The 22,206-nt window shown below is 41.7% G+C and overlaps 2 protein-coding genes across 7 annotated transcripts in view; one reads left to right on the top strand and one right to left on the bottom strand.

The window, feature by feature from the left end:
• Positions 1 to 14,394, top strand: part of ACOX2 (acyl-CoA oxidase 2) — an 18,599-nt gene extending 4,205 nt beyond the window's left edge. For both annotated transcript variants that reach the window (XM_085309794.1, XM_085309795.1), the window contains exons 4-15: positions 618 to 769; positions 1,276 to 1,383; positions 2,076 to 2,195; positions 2,683 to 2,798; positions 3,210 to 3,382; positions 4,515 to 4,677; positions 5,379 to 5,569; positions 6,747 to 6,908; positions 7,881 to 7,986; positions 10,230 to 10,447; positions 12,312 to 12,444; positions 13,687 to 14,394. In XM_085309794.1, the coding sequence (XP_085165920.1) occupies positions 618 to 769; positions 1,276 to 1,383; positions 2,076 to 2,195; positions 2,683 to 2,798; positions 3,210 to 3,382; positions 4,515 to 4,677; positions 5,379 to 5,569; positions 6,747 to 6,908; positions 7,881 to 7,986; positions 10,230 to 10,447; positions 12,312 to 12,444; positions 13,687 to 13,749 (1,705 nt within the window). In that variant the 3' untranslated portion in view covers positions 13,750 to 14,394. The remainder of the gene's footprint in view (positions 1 to 617; positions 770 to 1,275; positions 1,384 to 2,075; positions 2,196 to 2,682; positions 2,799 to 3,209; positions 3,383 to 4,514; positions 4,678 to 5,378; positions 5,570 to 6,746; positions 6,909 to 7,880; positions 7,987 to 10,229; positions 10,448 to 12,311; positions 12,445 to 13,686) is intronic.
• The window catches only part of KCTD6 (potassium channel tetramerization domain containing 6), a 37,061-nt gene extending 14,861 nt beyond the window's left edge, over positions 1 to 22,200 (bottom strand). Inside the window, exons 1-4 of one of the 5 annotated variants that reach the window (XM_085309796.1) lie at positions 20,441 to 22,193; positions 19,332 to 19,501; positions 18,032 to 18,136; positions 15,434 to 16,835 (exon numbers count right to left, since the gene is read on the bottom strand). In XM_085309796.1, the coding sequence (XP_085165922.1) occupies positions 16,149 to 16,835; positions 18,032 to 18,058 (714 nt within the window). In that variant the 5' untranslated portion in view covers positions 18,059 to 18,136; positions 19,332 to 19,501; positions 20,441 to 22,193 and the 3' untranslated portion in view covers positions 15,434 to 16,148. The other 4 variants (XM_085309799.1, XR_014896449.1, XM_085309800.1 and 1 more) reach the window with 4 other exon arrangements.
• Between the last annotated feature and the right edge of the window lie 6 nt (positions 22,201 to 22,206).

The raw sequence follows: 22,206 nt of genomic DNA, 5'->3' as shown, positions 1-22,206 counted from the left end.
AAAAAAAAAAAAAAAAAAAAAAAATTAAATTAGGCCAAAGCTCTACATACCCCAGTATCTTCTCTCCAATGAGTGACAGCAAACATTCAAGAAACAGTACAGCAACAAACCATATATACAAAGGTATTTTCCCAGAATGGGAATAGCAAGCTCAGGAAGTCCAAGTCTCAGATGACAACAGGTGTAACACCCAACACTGACTTGTCAGAGTGTTTTTTTCTTTTCTCCCTGCCCCATCTCAGGCTTAAGGTGTGTGTGGGGAGGTCACCTACAAAGTCAAAAAAAGACGAGGAGAGATGTGCAGCCTTTGGAGCTGGACAGTGGTTTTTTAGAAGCTCAGCATCTGCTAATCAGAAAACAGGCCATAGCTCCAAGAGCAAGTGAAATACCAGCTAGTGGCACTTAAGCAAAGCATGTTATGAAAGAAGGAATGAAACCACCCTGAAAGAGCACTTCTCCTGCACCACTATATCGATACCGTTCCTTGTGTAAGATATGACAATAAAGAAATCAAAGTTTGGCAGGTGGTACTGTCTAGTGACTGCCACATGGCAATTGCCTCATTAAGCCCTGAAACCCTTGATCAGTCCAAAACTGCTCCTGTGCTTTCTCCCTAGGTGTCTTGCAGGAGACATAGCATTTCACCTTCACCGTGTCTTCATGAGAAGTATTTCAGTACTGGGCTCTGATAAACAGGTTGCCAAGTGGATTCCTCTCGCCAGTGAATATCGAATTATAGGAAGCTATGCCCAGACTGAACTTGGACACGGTAAGGCTATGAAGGACATGTAGCATTGAAGGACATGTCCCTATGAAGGACATGGGATGGGAGGTACTGGCCTAGATTCTCAGGTAAATTTGAGTTCAAGCTGTCCAGAGTTTTGCTGAGGCAGGAATGGCCCGGGGCAAGGTGACACTTCCACTTGAGAGATTCCTTTCCTTCAGCGTTCCTCTGCAAGCTGGAGATGCAGTGGTTTTGGTTTTGTCCATTTAGAAAAAGTTCCAAAAGAGAAGAGGAAAGCTTATGGCTAGATGCCAGGCAGTCAAGATCGGCAGATGGAACAGTCACTAAAAGCCAGGCACTTAGCCAAAGCACAATTTGGCTTCGGAGATCTTTCAGAAGATGGTGTAGGGTTGGCAGGGAAATTGTTCCACAACCACAAAAGCCTAGTAATACACACTGGCCTCCAATTCCCTAATCGTCTTTGTGATACACCTGGGAAATACTTTTCTGTTTGTGCGAGGATTGTTTTTGTTTGTTTGTTTTTGTTAAAGGAACTTATCTTCAGGGTCTGGAAACAACAGCAATCTTTGATATCGCTACTCAGGAGTTTATTCTGAACACACCAAAGATTTCTGCAATGAAGTGGTGGCCTGGGGACAGTAAGTACCACACAAAGTTTGGTATCCAAACTTGCCTCCTTCAGTTGTTAGGTCTGTCTTGCTCAAGCTCCATGTTTGAGGGCAAGGTGCTAGCAGGAAAAGACTTCAGCAGGAGTTGTGGAACGTCTATGGACAAGCAAGAGACCAAAGGATTGCATAGAAATTTAAAGGCCAGAAGGAAGCTACCATTAGTTATTACAGATCTTGAGTGGCAAGGCTGGAGAATTTTACTCAGTGAAACTCCTGCCCCTGCAGGAATCGTTCTTCTCTTCTTCATAAGTGATATTCAGGCAGTCAGAAATTATACTGAGAGCAGCACACTCCATACAGCTCCAGTCTCCTAGGTAATAACTGGAGTTACTCAGTACAGCCACAGCACTTCCCATTTATGCTTCCCATAAAGCACTGCAGGTGCTTTAATTACTATTTCTTTTCATCTGGTGATGCAAACTGGACATCCAAGCTTCACAGGCAGCAAAAGAGGCAGAAGAATTATGTGACTTCTGAGAGCCAAGAGCAGAGTCAGGATGCAAATTTAGGCATTCTTGTGCTTCCAGCACCTACGGATCACACCTACCCTGACCCACTTGTTAGCAAGACTGAACGCACAACCCATGTTGGCAGCGATTCATTATGGAAGCTTTTGGAGAGTACCTTGTCTTAAGGGAATGCGACTGTTTTCCTTCTTGCAGTGGGAAGGTCAGCAACCCACACCATTGCCTTTGCTCAGCTGTATGTCCACGGAAAGTGCTACGGAGTGCATCCCTTCATCGTGCAGATACGCAGCCTTCAGGACCATTCGCCATGCCCAGGTAAACAGCTCCAGACTTTGCCACACTTCTGCAGGTGCTCTGTCTATTTTGTCCTCAAGTATTTTCTAGGACACTGGACCCAGGGAGAGTGAGCACAAATAGTTATAACCACCAAAACCAAGCCAAGACAGACACCCAAGTATACAGCTACTAACCCTAACCCTTTTACCTAAAGGAAGATTTATTGCATCCTCATTCAAATGCAAATTAAACCCTCTACCTGATCAGTGTCACAGCTCCAACTCTGGACTGCTCTGGCCACCTCAACGTTAACACCTCAGTCCTGACCCCAGTCAACATCAGGGGATCAAGAAAGCAAACTATCATGGACCATACAAATGCCTATTTCATCCCTCAGGCAAGATCACCCGTGCTGGCGGAAAAGCATGGTTGAACACTCCCTTCCTTTGAGATCGCCAGCCTGTTGCAGAAGAGTGATAAAAGACTTCCAATAGAAGTAAATTGGATCTATTTTCTTATTCTGTAGGAGTGACTGCAGGAGACATTGGTCCCAAAATGAATTTTGAGCACATTGACAATGGCTACCTCATGCTGCAGAACGTACGCGTCCCCAGGGAGAACATGCTGAGCAAGTTTTGCGAGGTACATAAGGCATTTAAATCACAGACTTGCCAAGCAGATTCTTACTGCACAGCCAGGGAGGCAACAGGGACTTGCCTAAGTTTCAGACAGAAATTTTAATTCTAGATGCACACAAGTTTCTAAAGTTTTTATCAAGGGTAGAAGTTATCTGAGTCCTAAATGTACTGCTGTCTCAGGAACATATCCAGAAGTTACAGCTTATAGGATAGGTAGACCATATGAGAGGCAAAAGCAGTAAGAGTTTCTCTCTCCAGCTGGATATATTTCATCCATCATATCTGACAATATTTAGTTCTGTATTCAGGGAAAGGTTTCAAGCTTTTATTCTATACATAGAGATTGCAGAACCATCTTATGTACTGAAAAGTTACAGTATTGAAGAGGCATCCAAAACCCTCTCTCTAATTCTAGGTTCAGCCAGATGGCACCTACGTAAGATGGGGGTCGCAGAAGATTAATTATTTCACAATGACTACAGTACGCATTTCCGTCCTTACAGATGAAGTTATACTGCCTCTAATGAAAGCTTGCACCATCGCCATCAGATACTCTGCAGTTCGCCGGCAGTCCAAGTTAAAGCCTGGGTAATGCCACTCGATTTAGCAACTGTGGGAAGGGGATCGTACACCACATTCCCCCCAAACCATTCTTTATTTCTGCCTTTCATCTTGTCTTTCAGCACCTCATTGGCTTATTTCCCTCCCTAGACAGGAAGGTTATTACCAACACTCTTCTCCATTATTTATGTTAACAAGTTTCAAAGTACAAAAATAAGATCCTAACAGGAGCATGCTTTGTTTCAAACACAAAACTGAACACGAAAACATTGTATGACAAATTCCTGCAATAACTAGTTTCATCACTTGAAGTCCTAAGTTTACTAGACACAGGAAAAGTGGTAAAGAACAATAATATTAAAAATCCCAGAAAGCTTAAAATAATTTAGACTCAAGTATGTTCAAAGGAACTGAAGAGTCTGACTCATCAGAGAAGGAATTGTACATTTTTAACCTAATTATACATCCAAAAGGCAATTCTAGCTCAAGGAAGCTTTTCTGTTTTAGGACTGTTCAGATCAAAAAGTTAAAACCACCAGCAATGCAAAACAATCTACTTGTAGGTACAGCTGGTAAGAGGCCTGACTACGGCCTTGCCGTTCCTATTTTACATCGAAAGGAAACAACACTAAAGCACGGTTACATCCTCTGTCTGCCTTGCAGAGTCATCGGCTGGGGTTGGCACTCTCCTAATTCTGCCCAAGACCAGAGGGTCCAGTTTGAAAAGCGAAAGCTCTTCAGCTTTTGCTGAAGCCACTGCCTCAGCTATGATGTCCAATACCTTGCTGTCCTTCAAGGCTTCATCCTCTCCTGCAGCTCCTCTCCCCACTCAGGGCGGATTGATCACACAGAGCTTTTTCTAGTCTGCTCGTCTAATTCACCAGCGTGGCAGAAAGTTCACTTTTTTTTCCTGGTCAAGCTTGTTTTTTCCTAACAGCTTAGCAAGTTGGGTGGATTTGTTGGGCTGCCCAGCCTCAGAGGTAGCACGGGGGCAGGAGATCAACCTCTCCTCTTGGTGGCAATGAGCTGCCATTAAATCCACTCTGTCCTTTTCACGTGCCACTTCTCAGCAACCGAAGACGCAGGCAGTTAAGGTAACCTGACAGTCGCTGTGCCTGCACCCACAGCTCTTCAGGCTTCATCAGTTGTTTTCCAACAGGGAACAAGAGGCAAAAATCCTTGACTACCAAACTCAGCAACAGAAACTGCTGCCGCAGCTGGCAGCAGCCTACGCCTTTCATTTCATCAACACCTACCTGCACGAGCTGTTCAACACGGGGTACCAAGAGATCCAGGGCAGGAACTTTGACTTGCTGCCAGAGGTAAGCTGCTGCACAAATAGTTCCTAAGTTATTTTGCGTTTATGCTCTACTTCTCACCCCTAAATCTCAAAGGAAGTTTGCAAACTGCACGTGGGTTCCTCTCACCACTGGTAACAGTAGAAAGCCAAAGCTCTAAAAGATTAGGTAACTTTCCCTACATCCACAACCAGTCAGCAAGAGTGTCAGCTTCACTGCCCAAACTTTTGGTTCCAAGAACTATCATAAAAGAAAAGGGGCTTGGAAAGCATGTTAATTTGATAAAAACTTTGCTCTGAGCAGCTGATGGTGCAAAGCCTTATTTCACAACTTCATCTACAAATTCACATGCAGATACTCACTTCTGGGCCAAAAACAAAAACATGGTTTTTCAGACTAAACACAAGATCTTGCAACCAAAAGCCTAAAACAAAAGTATACTTTGAATAGGGGCAGCCAAAGTCACTGTCACTGCTGCTTCTGGGAAACTTAAAAAANAAAAAAAAAAAAAAAAAAAAAAAAAAAAAAAAAAAAAAAAAAAAAAAAAGCATGCCAAATTCAAGACAGAAACCAAGACAGAAGGCGAAGTAGGATCTAATGCCACAGAAATTGCACAAAATTAAAAAAGAAAACTGTCCTATCTCTTTATAAACACACAGGATGGCTTTAAAACACATTCCCCATTAATACTTTGGGGGGGGTGTTTTGTTTTTTGTTAAAAACAGCTTCATGCACTTTCTTCGGGGTTTAAAGCCATGGTCACTCAATACTGCACTTCAGGAGTGGAGATTTGCCTCAGGGCTTGCGGAGGACACGGGTACTCTCTGCTGAGTGGACTCCCTTCCTTGTACACTAATATACTTGCTTCTTGCATTTATGAAGGGGAAAACACAGTTTTGTTCCTGCAAACTGCCAGGTAACAATTAAATTTGCTTATCTAAAACCTCGCCCCCTAATCTTTTCAACTTGTACCATGTCTTCTCCAAAACCAGTAAAACGAGCTACTCCTTTCCCATAACACCTTCTAAAAATACAACTTAGACCATAAAGTATTCATGCTTTCTCTTGAATAGAGATGGAGGTGTATGGGAACTGGATTATCTCTTCTGGTTTTGGTTGTGGGACACATTCGGATGCTGTTCCGCATAACCTCATTTTCCTCTTTGTCTAGCAATGCAGTGAAAACATTGCTATACAAGTTTTGTAGTTTCTTTTTTAAAGCAACAGATTTAACATGATATTAGTAAAGCAAGGTTGATTCAGAGAAGGCAAAGTTGTCAGACACCGATCCTGGATAAGTAATATTCCAAGCACACCACTTTCCTCAGAGCACACAGATGATTATCTAGAGTAGGTGAAATACAGGAGGAAAAAAAAGAAAAGCACATCTGTTTGCACTTTTAACAGTGTGTGTTTTTACTAGAAGGAGAAAAAGAATACCCTTGCCAGGGAAAAGGTGCTATCACATAGCTCTGGGCTTGCGTGCTCACATTTCTGCACTCATTAGTGCCTCCTCTTGCAAGACCAGCAACAAGGTCAAGAGATAAGCCCTTAATGCTTTACTTCCAGGCATGGTCAATGTAGGTCATGGCTGAGATGCATCCATAAGGGGGAGAGAGCATGTGCCTTTGACTCACATTTAGCCCCAAAGAAAGAGAACATCAAGGGAATGCCTAAAGTTTGTTAACATAACATGACTGTGTTGGGAATCAGAGTGGTTAAGTCCAAACCAATACTAAGACTCCCAGTGCTAAGACTCAGGCTACAAAGATGGTAACATATTTAATCATCTTGCAGCAGAGGATGCTAATAACCACAGCCAATTCTGTTCTAAAATTCATCACTACAGATTGCCGTAGCGTTAAACACAGTAGATGGCCAGCCTTGTGGCCCATCGCACACCAGGTTACTACAAGTGACAGGCAAAACAAAAGCCTGCTACTTCTTTAGTCTGGTTTGGACCATTGATGGGATGGGTTGCACACTGGTGTTCCTCGTTCAACCCAGGGAAGCCCCACCTGACCTGTTTGCACGCCCGCCTGCGGCACGGAGATCGTGACAACAGTCTGCTCTGACTGTTACGCTCTTCCCAGGTTCCTGATTAAGTGCTTCATGGCAGCTAGTGCTGGCCAGCCCGTTCCACCATCTGTCACATACTTGTCTTCAGCGAAACCCAGGAAGTGTCCAGCCAAGGACAAGTTGGATTTTCTCAGTGCAGACATTTATGTGAAGGCCTACGAACAGACGGCAATCAGGTCAGTAAGCAGGAAGGGAGGGGAGCTTTCCGTCCGGTATCGGAAACGTGTTGGAGTTCAGCTTCTTCTTTCAAGAGAGGTAGAACAATAAATTCAACAAGAATTGACACCACCTGCCCTTGAAAAAGAAAAGGAAGACTTAACCCCTCACACAGGATTAACCTGCATTTCAAACATTGATATTAAACTTCCACATTCAGAACAGCAGAAGTTTATGCCATGTGCTATATACAACAACTACACCCCATGCAGAGCCGATGGCACTCTGTAAATAAAACCCAAGGCACGTCAGGGAGTTGTCATCCAGTAAGACCTTTAGGCAATTGAATCCTATGCAATTCTATACAGTAAGTTAAAATTTCACATACCTGAAAGCCTGATGTTTCTTTTCAATTAATATTGCAGCAAACACAAAGCCTCACACTCTCTCTGTAGCTGTTCAACTACTCAGTCAATTATTCAACACAAATAAAAATGCTATCATGAGTGGTCTCATCCGTAAGTATTATGTGCACATTTATAGGTAGCATATGTATCATCTCTGCAAACCACCTAAACAGACAAATTTGATGTCATTCAAAACTGTAAACAGGAGCAGGATTTGGATCCCTGTGTAGAAGAGTAGAAACATGATGTAACGTATGTTTGATATTATTGTCACTTTCTTTTATTTTGCACACTTCCCCCTTCCTACCTTCCCCCCCCCCAAAAAAAGCCCTCAGAGGGCTCCCAGTAAACTACAGTGGGAGCTGTGGAAGGTGGACATCCCTTAGTACCTGGGTGGTACGGGCACTTTGCTCCAATTTGCGCTCAGATAGCTCATTTTGCATAATCAAAGTTCTCTCGCACGAGGTATAGACCATGAGGAATTTCAGAAATACCATCTTGCTGTTGATCACACACAGGGCTGAGTAGGAAATGAGTGCATGTGGGCTAGAATATTTAAGTAAGTTTTTTTTTCAAATTTCCCAGACTCTTAAGCAGCAACGCAGCTAAACTACAGCGCTTGACCCAGTCAGGAGTCGACGAGCACGAAGCCTGGAACCAGTGCACGGTAGAGCTGGCAAAGGCTGCGAAGGTTAGTGCAACCTCTGTGCTTGTTACACGTACGTGGTTACAACAGGCATTAGAAACAGCACAGTTAGCCTGAAAAGGTCTCGACACCATTTTTTGTTTAATGCTAGCATCTAAAGGGACACCACTAAGACCAGGGTACCACTGTGCTCTACACAGTAGAAATTCACAGTAAAAACTAATTCCTGGCGTGAAGAGTTTGTCATCTGAACAGACCAGGAAGGAAAATGCAGGACAAAGTAGAAACATATGGGAGAAGGAACATGCGTGTGGTTACGCTGCACCTGTAGCGGAGCCAGCCCTCCCATGGCCTGCAACCAGAACCCACCATCTCCACCTAATGCCCATTTTTTACAAGAATCTGCCGTTTTCTGGCTCTCAGTGAAAGCCTCCCCTCAGTCTGCCTGCTGAAAGCTAGGGCAAAACGCACCTGCTATTTCTTACATCTTCTGCTCTCAAAAGGAAAGATAAACACAGTGAAAACAACAAAAAGCAGTGATGAGGCCAATGTCTAAATTACTGCTGGAAGAAATCAAATCAGCAAAGTCAAATTAACAAGATGCCCCAAAATGATTCCTTGTTTACATGGCTTAAGCAGGCAAAGTACATTCCTTCTGCTGAAATAGGGTTGGGACAACAGCATTATTTCCCCAGAACATCCCGCAGGGGATTACTGCGACATGGTACACAATTAAACACAAAAGAAAACAAGGAACAAAAAGAAGCCCTATATTTAAACAAAAACAAAACCACTGATATTTTAGTATCTGTAGGACACAAAATCCTATTTTTAATAAGTAGTCAAGTGAAACTTATCTGTAATTACAGTAGATCTTCCTTCTTCCTAAACTGAGGAGAGGAAGATTTTGGAACAGATCTGTGGCTTATTTTACCTTGCTTCAATTTTTAATGAAAAACATTTTGGTGTAATGTACGGCTCAGCCTGAGCCAACCCAGGCTGAAACAGAGAGGAGAGCACCAGTAAACAAAACTTGGGAGAGGGGTTAATTGGTTTCCCAGTAATTGTTCAACTGTAAATACATTTATAGTGGAATGAAACTAAAGCGTTCCTATTCAGAGATTACCTCTAAGAAAATAAATAAATAAATAAAAACTTTCTGACCAGTACTCCCTGTGCACAAACCTGAAAAAAGCAGTTTCTTCCCATACTTACTCAAATCAGTGGCAAAAGTGTCTGGACTGGAGAGAAGGGGAGACCATGTGTCAGAGGAGGAACTTGAGTATGGTTATCTCTGATGGGCAAGAAGGAGGATTTAGACAGAAGACTAGAAGACAGAAAGAAACCATTTCCAAAGAGCCTAACATATACAGAGGCTTAGCTGTGATATTTTCAGTGACAACTGTACTGCTAAGCATCCTAGACTTTTCAGGAAACAGGATCTGGACCCCTTGATATTTCAAGAGGAGGAAGATTCTCCCCAAAACCTTGAGCTCTCCCCATAACTTTAAAAATCCGATAGCCTGCTACCTTCTTGAAGCACTGCTGTATTTACTTCTTGTTCCACATCTTCCTTGAAGAGCTGTCCACGCTACTGCCCTGGCAGCAATGCAAATGAACAGCTGCCAGCTCTCAGCTGGGTAGTGCAGACACTGCTTACGGCTTTGCTGTGGACTCCGTATAGGTTAATTGCTTGAGCAGTCACAAGATACCTCCTTCCTCCAAACAGGTTGGGTCAGCTGCTTTACTTACTCTGGAGCTCAGCTGTACTAAGTTAGTATTTCTATGTTTCATCTTCTCCTGCAACAATTAATGTTTTCCAGTGCTGAAGCCTCATAGACACTAAGCACAAGGTCTTTAACAAAATGCATTATTTCCTTGTTGATATATAACCAAGATACTGCTTGCTAGAGATTAACACAAGTACATTCTGATGTGTTTCTGTCATACAAACTCTCTGGGGTATTCATCAAAAATATTTACAGTAAGTATAACCACGATTTCTGAAGCAGTTTGCTAGCATTTACAAATACCACTGTGTTGACTGTTCACATCCCCAACACTTTTCTCTACTGTAGCAATAAGACATGAATGCAGAAGGTCTAGTCAACCAACAAACAAAGAGTACAGACCGGAAAATTGCCGGGGAAACCAAAAGTTTATATATATATATATATATGCATATATATATATATATATATAAAATATTCTTTGCAAGAACATTTGAGTCACTTGGCCTGCTAAAAGGGTTAGAGGTGTATTCACTGTTGATTGTATTTGTTTTCCAGGCTCATTGCCACTACATCACTGTGAAAAACTTTGTGGAAACTGTGGAAAAACTTGACCACAAGGCTGGTATCCAGAAGATTATGAAAAATCTTTGTGACCTCTTTGCATTACATGGTATCTTCTCAAACGCAGGAGACTTCTTGTATGATGGATACTTATCTGGAGCTCAAATGGACCTGGTCACAGCATCATACCTGGACCTCCTGGCTGTCATTCGGTGAGTTGCTCTAGCGTGAGAGGAGAGACACAGCTGTTCAGTTTGTTCCTGTGACAAATACAGAATGGTACTGCTGTACCTCTAGCAACATTTCCAAAGTCAATCTCACTTCACTCGGTTTTATTTTCATTGCCTGACAGCATAAGAAATTGATTGAAATATCTACACAGAACTCATTTTCACAGCAAAAGAAATCTAAGCATCTAGCACGCCTGTAGTCACTGAATTCAAGTTCTATAACATTAAATCTTGAATCATAAATCAAGAAATCCTAAGCACTCTAGCATTTGCAGTAGAGAGAAAGCAGTCAAATACGTAGTCAGCGCCGCACTGGCAGGAGGGAGCCGCAGCAGCCGCTGAGCACTGACTGCAAAATCTGCTTAGGCAGCAGCCAGCACAGCCTTGGCCCTGTCACCTTGGCTGAGCTGTAACTGGTACCCAGATGAGTCTGACTAGCGCTGGTTCAGATGCATCTGCTCAACACCATACTGACAACACAAGGTACAGCACAATCACACTTAAATACACCCCATATCACACCTGGTTGTAATTCTAGGTTTACAAGAAAGTTTTCTAAGCTTGATCTGCTTGTAAAGAACGCTTGTTACACACCACATGACCTCTGAAATATGCTAACGTTTCAGTTTGCCACAAAGCACAGAAAGTCATTTTCACAAAGGCTTCATCTTTCACTCTATGGTGCTGGCTGTTGGCAGGAGAACACAGAGAAGTGAGTTGCTACTGCATGCAAAATCCTACTTCAGTCAGCTGGTGAGAAACAAGAATACACCATAACCAACAGCTGAACAGGAGTGAGCCAAACAGCAGGTATTTTCAGAACCAGCCACAGAACTGAAGAGCAGATAAGCTTAGGATTCATTTTCAGAAAGTCCATAATTTCATATAGTTGTCTTTAGAATTCATTTTAACTTCTCAGTATTAGACCATGCCTTGTTAACAGGATTCAAGAAAGGAGAGGGTATTTACCTGCATAAAGTCAGTCATTTAGGATTAGGAAAAAAAGATATAAACATTTCTGATTTGGGGGAAAAAAATAGCAGCTCTTCCCCATGAGGAACTCAAAGACGCAAACGACAGCTTTTGAGCAAGCAAAGCCACTGCACATCCCTGTGCCTCACACCCTCGGTGCAGCCAGCAGCACTTCCTACCCCCGCAACAACAGCGAGGTAAGAAAAAAAGAAACCACCTCCTGCTCAAGAGATGCTGATAAAGCACAGCTGGAAGTGTCATTACATACTTGCCCTTATCTCCTGCTTTTCTCTAGCTAGCTGTTGCTGACCACTGTCAGAGATGGGCCACTGGGCTAAATGGGCCCTTGGCCTGACCCGGTTCAGGGCTGCTTTGTTCTTGGAGACACGGTGACCAGAGCAGAAGGCCTGGGCGCCCCATGGCAGCTTAACAGCAGTACTTAAGGGCAGATGAAGAGTGGAGATCAGCAAAGCACTTTAGATCAAACTAGCAATAACCTTGTTCCATTTTGTAAGACATATAACAGGAGAGGAGCAGGAAAACAAAAAACAAACAAACAAAAAAGTGGAATCTGCTGACAAAACAGCCTGACACGAATTGAGTCCTAGGGACTGACTGACCGCCCAGAGGTTTCGAGACTTGCAAACACCCGTTCACCAATACGGGCAACTTAGTGCTTTAATAGAACGTACCACTGAGGAATCAGGACAAGCAAGATTTTCCTTACGATTTAGGCAAGAGGGAACATCAGTGAAAGAATTTGGGACGGAGGAACTTGGACAACTGACTTACTAGTTCACCTCCAACTTATTTTCCCTCTCCCGCAAAGCGGTGTCTACCTCATTAATATGAATGCGGTTCATCTCCTCCTTAGGAAAGATGCTGTTCCACTAGTAGATGCTTTCGACTTCACAGATAAGAGCTTGAATTCTGCACTTGGCAGTTACGATGGACAGGTTTACCAACGGCTTTACGAGTGGGCTCAGAAGTCACCAACCAACCAGCAGGTATGGATGCCAGATTACAGCCAGGCAGCTTTTGTATTAGCCATGGTAGAAATTGTTTGCTTTTCTTTTTAATTAGGCAAGGCAGATGAAAGTAAGCAGAATAAGAGCCTTTAATTCTTAGTATCCCATTCTGAACCGTGAACTGTGATACTCCAGTTATGCCAACTACCGTCTTAGCTCAGACATTTAACAGCTCAGGGCCTAGACCCCATCGCTGCTATGAACTCAAAGCAGTCAGTGGGGCCCCGTGCAAGCATTGGTGTCAAACATACATGTCCCATAGTGGAGGGGGAGGTAGGAGACAGCAGGTCACAAAAGCCATTTAGCTTCAATTCATATGCAGAACAAACCGCTGCCAGGCAAGAGGAAACTCATCCGCACCCTTTAAAGTAACATCACATCATCCACTGAAGAGCTCTGCTGCCCATTTGCAACTAACCCCATCCCTCCCCGCGAGCAGCAGACGGCATCTTTCAATCACTAGTACTCAACCAGTGGTTGAGGAACCAGTGCTGTGGGTGCTGCAATCCATCACTAAGATGTCGAATTTTTGCTAGGGAGTTGGATCGTTGTGCATCGCGAATGTGTTTTGGTTTTGTTTTTTCTAAACTTGTGACACTGTGGTAATAATGTACAAAATAAGCTTTAAAAAAGGCTGTTTACATGATGAGTATTACTGAACAACTCTAGGTCGCTGCAAGAGCCATAAATAGCAAGTTGTTTTCCATTGACTAGTACCTTTACTAGTGTATTTTTAAAAATATTTTTAATGGAAAAGAGTACAAAAGATAAGCAAGGCAATTTCACCCTTCATGGTCTTTAGCATTTTACTTTCACTTCTTAATTCATCCACACTGTGGAGTAATGTAAAACCTTGTATGATGCAAATAGCTACTGCTCTGTTTGAAAACTCATCTTACCTTAAGTGAGATTTTTACTGTGGTAATCAGCCCTCCCTTTGAAATTATACAGGTGAGCCCAAAATTTGCCTTTAGCAAATATCCAAGTTCAAGCACATTTTTTTTGAAGTTAAATTGTATGCTATCCCATTTAAGGTAAGAAGCATTGTGCACTGGTTACAGAGGACAGTATATTTTATAGGGAGATCTTGCATGTAGTTGTAGATTTTTAAAGTCATCTAACTTTCTATATTTCAGAGATCATTCTTAAATAAACATATATATATATAGCCTGCTCCCTCTTCTTAATTGCCAATAATTAATACATTCTCTTTCTGAATAGGAGAACCCAGCTTATAGAAAGTATTTGAAGCCACTTCTTCAGAACACACTATCAAAATTATGAAGACCATGATCTAAGCCAAGGACACAAGTTTCCTCCTGTTCTTTGCGCAGCAGCACATTTATACAGCATCAATAATGACTAATCAGAGATGATTAATCAGCTACTTACTTGCAGTTGCCACCGCATGAAACAAGATTCTTAACCAATCGTTTGCATTTAATCACGGGCAGAAGCCAAACAACTCTTGAGTGGTATCCACTATTGCATAGCAGGAATAGCCTTATTTTTCTCTTTTCTAACCTGAAGTGTCCAGACAGCAGTAGAAAATAAGTCATTTGGCATTTCCTATTCTTCTTCCAAATATACTGTGCTCAATATAAAGAAAACCCTCAGCTGGTTACAACCATATAGCGGCTCCCCAAAACTAGCAAACTATCTTTGCTAAAAGGTTCAAGCAAGACAAAATTATGATCCTTAGTTTCTGGGAACAACTTGTTCTCTTAAATCATGTCTACTAGAAAATGCTCTTGTTTGGGCAATGAAAATAGTTCTTAGCTTGTTCAGCTGTGATGTATCTCTGGTTAATGAAGATTCAGACGCAGCTGAGGTCAACTCCAGTCTGTGCCACTTACCTTCCCATTAATAAAGCTTATCTTAACTGTCTTTCTATAAACCTTTGGCTCCAATAAAGCGTATTATTTGGAATACTGCTTCTCTAATTACTATACTTCATAATTACATAAAGGGCAGGCTGATTCAAGCCACTTGTTAATTTACCAGTAAATGAAGTGTTGCAAAGAACATATCTGAGTATTATCAGTTATAACTGGACACCAGTTTAACACAGATAGTTCATATCACATGCAGATTTAGTAAACAACTGTCTTTCCTGAGCTTCCTCGCTTCAGCTTGCTTTTTTTTTTTTTTTTTTTTAATTAAAATAAACTTTTACTGCCAGTTAGTATAAAAGTCAAAACCCCTACAATGTATGGAGAGACAAAATATGACAGAAGAATACACTCCTGAGACAGGCCTCCTAACTGAGAGAAGGAGCAGGAAAAGCTCCCGGCTTCAAGAACCAGCTACTACAGTAGAAATCCAGACTGCCTCTCAGCATCCCCAAAGAACTGTGGTCCACACAGGCCAAAGAGCAAACCAATTACAGTAAGAAACTCGTGTCACAAGAATCTCACAGAACGCGATTCAACCAAAACAGACATCAACTCTCTTATTCCCAACAGCGTTCAAGTCGGAGTACAACCAGAAATTCTATAAATAATTGACAAAGCAGCCAGGGTAATCAGAAATGCCTCCATGAAAATGAATAAAAACACAGAGCGAGTGTGCCTTGGCTTGAATGGCACCAGAAACAGCACGCTATGGTTAGAACATGCATAAACAGTCATCAGATAAATTGAGGATGAACTGGGTAACGCTACTTCGTGGCTACAAGTATTTAGGCTGTTTATGTTTCCTCTGTCTCTATCCCTTTTTAACCAGGACAAATACTTGCCATCCTGTTAGTCAAAATGCATAATTATCAATACATACAAGTTGCTTCTATAATGATAACAGTTGGATTAACTGATTAAGATAAAAAAAGAATAAAAATGAACAAAGTATGTCAGTAACAGGGGAGAACGGAGCCCTACTAGAGTGTCTGTACTCTCTCCAGCACTGAAAAAGTTTCTGCATTTTGTTTACGTATTAGAGTTCTAGAAGACAAAAAAAATACAAAATAGTATTTTATATTTCACATATTTATTAGCTTCTTGCTGGCAGGCATTACACTTGGGAATAATATTGCACCAGGCATTAAAAATATGAATTCTACCACAGGGACATTTTGCATCCAGAATCCAATATAAATATTTCTAATCATATTTCCATGGCTACAGATAATATTTGGTTGTTTGATTTATATGCATAGAAAGAAACAGTTGTCATAACTGTAAGAAATTGTACTTATCAAGTACTTTTAAAGGGTGGGACCTGTTTTCCTAGAATATTACAATACTGTTTATTGATTTAGAAACTAAATTAGTCTACATGATAGCAGCTTTTCTCCAACTGCATCTTAAATTCTGTTTGTTTCTTACTCCCAGTGGCATAGCATTAGAAGGATTAGAAACCATTTAAACAGAGGTAATTTTAGCACTTTAAATTGCATCAGAGAATTGTGTTAATGACACAAAATACCCTATTGTACTAATCCTTTGACTCCCTCTTTCAAACAGAAAAGGTGTCTTGACTCAACAGGCACATGCATGTTTTTTTCTGGACAGGACAAAGAGACAGAGCTGCTAGAGAACAAAACTCCCGCAGTCCTTAAAGATTAACAATAAATAGAAGTATAAAAAAAAAAGCCCACATTGTTTCTTTCATCAAAATTCAGACTCTCTCGGGTTTATTGTTCAATTAAACTGCTAACCACTGAAACGGCTCCTGTAGACTCAGAATCAGTCATCTGTTTTCCGTGCCAATCTACAGAAAGTCCAGTTATGCTCCACTGTGTTTTCATTGGCACGCTCGCTCATATGATGAACTCTCGTATTCCTGATCGTGAAGCCTTGCTTTGTGATGTACTCCATCAGATGGACTCGGAGCGACACTTCCTGGTGGTAATCACATGGCCCAAAAGTGAAGGAAACCTGGCAGTCCCTGGTGTCCATCATATGCTTATTCCACTTTGTAAAGTGGTTTGAAATGCCTTCCAGTAATGAGTGGACTTTTGTTGTGATAGTTAGTTGTGTGATGATTACAGCCACAGGGTTGGAGTACTTGGAAAGCTTCCGGGTGCTGGACAGCTCTACCACTTCCTCAAAGGTATCCACAGGATACAGCGGCTTGGGGTCATTAAGACACTGAATTAATGGTTCGATCTGATAGAAGTCTGCTTCTTTCCGAAGTAGATCAAACTCCTTGAAGTCCAGTGGCAAAGTCAGCTCTGAGGTCCTTAAAAAGTTAAGAACATAGCGGAAAAGTGGTCCATCTCTGTCAATAAAGTAATTGCCCTGAGAGTCCCTGGCAGTGGGGAAGTCTCCCCTGAACATGGCCCCAAGCATTGAGTCAGGATATCTCGTTAGAGTTGTGAGGGATGTTGTATACATGTGTCCACCCACATTTAGCGTGACTGGATCAGTCATCTAGAAAGAGAAATTGCAGAGTTTATTAAGCCACCTCAAGAGGATTCAATTATCCCACCAACACACATGGCAGATACTGTTTGAAAACTACAGACTCCGGAAGGAATCTCATTTCTTCTGTATAACGTCTTTAAGCAGCGTTCAAACCTGAACAAATCCAAGCCACCTAGCAACAAGGCACGACTGGCAACTAGACAGAGGAATACTTAGCATTCAGACAGCACATTTCAGAATGCTTTAGAAACTTTAACTGGAAACATTCAGCTACTGCCATAGAAGTTTTGCATTTTTGCAACAAGTTTTTTCCTATTCTACAGACGAGGAAATTAAAACGGAGAGACTTCCTGAAGAACAAGTTAGTCTGAATGAGACCAAACACTGCTCCTCAGTTTCACAATCTGTCTCTTTCCAGAACAAAAACAAAACAAAACAAAAAACACCACCACCACCACCAAGAATCTGCTGAACTTAGGCTTACGACTCTTCCCCTCCCTCAAAGAGAGGCAGACAGCACAAATTTAGAAACACAACCAAGAACACACAATCAAAATAATTCATGCACTGGTTAAGACACATCATTAAAATATGGAAACAAAAAAGAATTTTCAGCTTTTAACTTGTGAAAAAAACCCACTTATTAGCAAATTAGTATGCTGCATAGAAGAGGGTGAAAAGCACCAAACCATTCTGCATCAGCTCCCAGATCACTCATGAGGAAGCAAGAGAGAAAGGAATAAAAATCCCATCTGGCTACCAATTCTGACAATCAGGACTCAGGCCAACCAGAGAAAAGAGACATATGGATAGCAGTAGAATGTTTAGAGAAAGAGAAGAGGAGAAAAATAAGATGTGTTTGACTAGTCTGAGAAAGAGTTTACAAGGGAAAATATTTTTCTTTATAAATAAAATGACAAAGTCCTTAAAACTACATGCACGAAGTGTAAACTATTTTCACTTACCATCTTTGCATATGAGAAAGATGGTAACAATGAGCTTAAAATGTCAATTAAGTACTTGCCCATTTTTAGCTAGGAAATATGAAGTCTCCCACAAATAGCACGTAAGGTGAAACAGGAGAGTATAAGTAAGCTGTTGTAACACACACGAACACAAACAGATCTGGCAGGATTCTTACTGATCTTGAGATCTCAGTTGTACTGCTCAGCACACAAGCACATTTATACTGGATCACTTACCATATATCCCCAGTCTCCATTATCCATCTGTTCAATTGCTTGAACTGCAGCACTTCAAGTTTAACAGAAGGTTTCTGAAAGGATACACGATTCACCTCCTATTTTCTCCCTGCAGGAAAAAGCATACACAAGAAAACACAAAACAAAGGACAAAACATGGCAGACTAAGTACCTAGAAGAACAACCAAAGGGAACGCTTTCTAGTTAAAGGCAAGCTCTCTGCCAGGCGAGCACGTCTCGCATTCAGCTGCAAAGCCACATTAGCAGAAGAATCTACGAACAAGCATTTCCCTGTATCTCCCTTCACGCTACCCACAGGACTGTCTCCAGAGCACGGCAGTTGCTTCACCGGCTGTTCCAACCATCCCAGTTTTGTTAAATAACGAGTAATGCGTCTTCACAGATAATTTATGTTCACAGACTACCTTTCACTTGGAAAACAGTGAATACTTTTAAAGACAGATGTCCTTCTCCCAATTAAAAACTTTATTTAGCCTGCATTGAGGTCATACATGTGATCCAGCAATATTAGTCAGAACTCCCATATTCCAATTTCAGTTTATACAGAAGAATAAATCAAGCATGAAAGTCAATGAATAATATGAAAAAAAACCCAAAACCTCACTGTGGAGTTAATAATTCAATAGTAGAGAACTCTAATTAATAGCAAGAACATTAATATACAGAGAAAGAATACAAGTGCACCTCACAAACACAAATTTTCAAAAGAAATCCCTTTAGGGACAAGCAAGAGGATATTAAACATGTTTTCAACAATGCTCCAACAAAAGCAAATCGAGAAGTGGTTCATGCTGTAACTTTCTAGAAGAAACTGAACTGCTGACTTATGTAACAGGGGGACTCCCTCCACCTGAGGGTGGCAAGGGAAATTCCACAGCCTGGTTTATGCAGGGTGGGGGCTTAAAAAAAAAAAGGTGCAACTCCAGACACCAGCAGAGGCTTTCCAAATGTGGCCTGCTGACCACATGGCAAGTGATACGCAGAGAGAAGCCAGTTGCCAGTTAGCCTTTATTCCCTATACAGGGGTCTGCATCTCTACTAGAATCACTGAAAATATAAGACAGTGTTTTGAACGGGGCGCAGCTTTCAGATTTTATTTTTACACATTAAAGACCACACGTTTATTGAGACTTTTGCTTGTGAGTAAAGATAAACCTCTTTATTAACATACTTCAACCTACAGTCATCCAGCAAAAAGATGTATGAAGATTAACCCAAGACAGAGTACTACATTCTCAAACAATTAGAGGATCGTAGTTAATTTTAAATAAAAAATTACTTGCCCTTCTCATTCCTGGCAAACAAGGTCAGTGTCATTCACCACAGTATAACGCAACACATCCCACCTCTCTGGACTCTGCTACCATGCCCAAACTCTGGGTTTAAGCAGAACAGCTTTCAAAAGGTCAGGCCTTTGGGGGCCGGCAGCATGTACGCAGCCTCAACTGTCTTTCAGATGTATTAAGAGAAGAAAAAATAAAATCAGCATATGAAAATTGTGAGCTCACACAACAGAAAACTAAGAAATTAAGATACGGAACTAGTCATATCACCATCCTACTTTTACCAAAAAAAACAAAAAAAAAACAAAACAAAAAAAAAGAAGATAGAGAATGCCTCAAGAATGTATATTAAATGATGCTTCCCTGACAGTAGACAGACCTGGAATACTAGCTCTTTTGCCAACTTCCATAACTTTATTTACTTATTTATTTTGCTAACATATCAAGAAGTGAATTTCTAATTTCTTCAGGTCTTTATTTTGCTTTGTCATTTCAAGTACAGATCATTAACTTCCATCATTAGCTCAGACCTTCTAAATTCCTTTTAATTTCCAGGGAAAAGAGTATTTATAGTTGTTATTTTAGTTGAGTACAACCCCAACATAGCATGCAGAGACATTAAAACCATGGGAGCGACTGGAGTAGGTTTCTAGTGTTCATGTAAAGCATTTGCTTGAAGGTAAAGTGATGCAGCCAGCCAGAAACTCCACTGATTGTCATGAGAGAATAGAGCTGCAGTTAACTAGAAATTGCATTCATAATATTTCAAAGTAAGACGGATATCCATCAGAGTTATTTAAATAGATGGATGGAGTGGGTGGATGAACAGTATGCTGTTTTGGCCAGCATCTAAGTCCTCGGTACAGATCAATCAAAACATTCCTTATCACTGATCATTCTGGAAAAAGAAACAGATTACATCTGCCAGTCTGTATAAAGGCATGAATTAATGTTTGATCACAGCATCACTACGTAAACACCAGAGTGAATAGTTTATGAGAACAATTAGCTGAAACAACAGCAGTCCTCAATAAATAAGTGGCATCTAGAAGCCTCATTGATCTTTGCGTAAAAGTCCAGAATCACCAGATGTGCAGAGACGTACCTGGCAAAGCTAGCATCGCAGCGAGACACAACGCAAACGGATGACACAAGGAGGCCAGCCTGCGTTCAGACAGCAAAGAAGAGACGAGACGCAGACGTGTCCCAATGCGGCCTGTGTTTAACAAGAAATATTCACTTGAGATGAAATTTAGCCAGACAAACTGGCTAAATGACACCATACAAGCCAAACAGAATACTGCGCTTTAGTGAGAGCAAAAGCGTGTTGAATATGTCAAACCACAGTCCTACTTTCGTTGAGCTTTTCTGGAGAGGTGGGGAGAAGGCAGACAGTGTTAATATGGTCATCTCATCTTCTCCCAGCATTGAGCATATTCGAAACTAGGAAGCAACAATGAGAGGCAAGTACCTTTGAGGAAAAGCACTCAAGTCATCATTTCACGCTTAATACACCAAACTGGGGACCTGCATTTATAGAACGCTCAGTGTTATTAAATATTTTATGACTCAGAGAATTACAAGGCTATTTACTAGCAATATTACTGCAACAGTAGTCCCATTAACTTCAGTAAGGCTTCTCCCATAAACAGAGCTACTAGCATGCAACCATTTTACAGGCTGAGATTCAGAGAGAGCAAATGAGAGTCAGCTGAATGTCTGCATCTGTGAAAACACACGCACGGACTCAGGTCAGACCCAGGGGAAGCCAGTAGCATTGCCAAGCCTTTTCACTGCCAGGACCATGTACGCTGCATTTGGTCAAAGGAACAGGCTACCACACTACTCCTGGAGAAAAATCATAGTATTTGCGTCACAAGCAGTAACACGAAGGAGGAACAAAAACATACCTAACACTTAAAGACTCAAGAGGCAGGCACCACCTGGTCTGCTCTAAGTGTTTTTCCATCTAGGTTTTCTAGCAAAGGAATTAAGACTTGCTTGCAGTTCTAGCCTTCAGTGAAGAACTGGCTACCAGTATTGTAAGACAAACTGTTTAACCTCAGAATGCATCTTAGACTTCTAGGTCAACACACAGTTGACAGAAATTGCATAAATAGTAACTTAAAAAATTAAAAGGAGCAAAGCTAAGGCTGTATTTATACAGATAAATACGCTGTCTTTCATGCTACTCACACCCACTCAGCAAGATCCTTGCCTCTGACACTTAGCTCTCCAAGGATGAGAAAGAAAACTCCAGTAACAACCATCACGTTACATCTGTGGAGAACCTCCCTGCTCCTGATCCTACTACAGAATTCGAAAGGCGAGTTTTTATGGTAAGTCTCCAACACAGGGTCACCTGAACTGACAAAAAACTGACTCTGTGCCACAAAACTGTGGAGTGAGACCACAGTCTGTAGAGTCAAACCATGATGATACAGCACGATGGCACCTTAGCTGAGCAAGGGCGCGGAGGAGACACTGTCTCCAGAAAACAAGCTTCCAAACCCTCTAGTAATTCAGCAGATTTGCTTCACTCAAGGAGTATCCACCACCCTCTACACATGTCAACTTTACAACGACTAAGGCAGTTTATTATAAATTAATGTATTCTTACTTCTCCTTAGTTTATTTTTACTTCATTTCACCTCACCTCAGGCAGAGGGGGAAAACAATGCCCACGCCGGGCACTCAGCGTTTTCATCCCCTTACACCGAGCCGCGCCACTACGACCTCCAAGCTCCTGAAGCCTCCTCCCCCGCCCCGAGGAGCTCCGCAACGCCCTGCTCCGGGGCCACGCTCCAAACTCCGCTCGTAACGGTCACTCGCCCGGAAAGCCCGCGCCGCGCCCGCACCTCACGGGAGCCG

Source organism: Rhea americana, unplaced genomic scaffold, assembly GCF_003343005.1.
Source record: "Rhea americana isolate MKP2758 unplaced genomic scaffold, rheAme1 scaffold_303, whole genome shotgun sequence".
In the NCBI taxonomy this organism is placed as follows: Eukaryota; Metazoa; Chordata; class Aves; order Rheiformes; family Rheidae; genus Rhea; species Rhea americana.
Note: the sequence above shows the minus strand (reverse complement) of the source record. Positions and strands in the feature narration are given on the sequence as shown.